The sequence below is a fragment of the Acanthisitta chloris genome, unplaced genomic scaffold (genome assembly GCF_000695815.1).
Source record: "Acanthisitta chloris isolate BGI_N310 unplaced genomic scaffold, ASM69581v1 scaffold15672, whole genome shotgun sequence".
NCBI classification, from domain to species: domain Eukaryota; kingdom Metazoa; phylum Chordata; class Aves; order Passeriformes; family Acanthisittidae; genus Acanthisitta; species Acanthisitta chloris.
Window position 1 is genome coordinate 6,010 of NW_008660009.1, and position 467 is coordinate 6,476.

The 467-nt window shown below is 49.5% G+C and overlaps 1 protein-coding gene across 1 annotated transcript in view; it reads left to right on the forward strand.

The window, feature by feature from the left end:
* Window positions 1–464, forward strand: part of FBXL16 (F-box and leucine-rich repeat protein 16) — a gene marked incomplete at its 3' end in the record, with an annotated part of 3,845 nt that extends 3,381 nt beyond the window's left edge. The window contains 1 exon segment of the mRNA XM_009069648.1: window positions 352–464. Within this exon segment, the coding sequence (XP_009067896.1) occupies window positions 352–464 (113 nt within the window).
* Window positions 465–467: the final 3 nt, after the last annotated feature.

Below are 467 nucleotides of genomic sequence, written 5' to 3' on the forward strand. Positions count from 1 at the left end.
TACTGGCTCTTTAGGGGACTGGATTTTGGGTGGCATTTTTGTTGGATTTTTTGTGTGATGTTTTTGGAGTGATGATTTTTTGGAGTACTTTTTTGAGCTTGCTGGTGATTTGGGTTCTGTTTTTTTGCGGTGCTGTGTTTTGGAGGTGCTGTGTTTTGAAATGCTTTCTTTTTGCGTGCTGGTGTGTTTGTGGTGCTGTTGTTTTGTGGTGCTGATCCCTTGGAGTGCTTTTTGTGGGGATTTCAGTGTTTTGGGATGCCGGTGCCTTTGGGATGCTATTTTTTTCGCATTCCGTAAGGAGCTGGTGCCAGAGTTAACGAAGATAAGGATGTTTGCTTGGTTTATTCCCAGGCTGCCCCTTGCTGACCACCACGGGGCTGTCGGGGCTGGTGCAGCTGCAGGAGCTGGAGGAGCTGGAGCTCACCAACTGCCCCGGGGCCACCCCGGAGCTCTTCAAGTACTTCTCG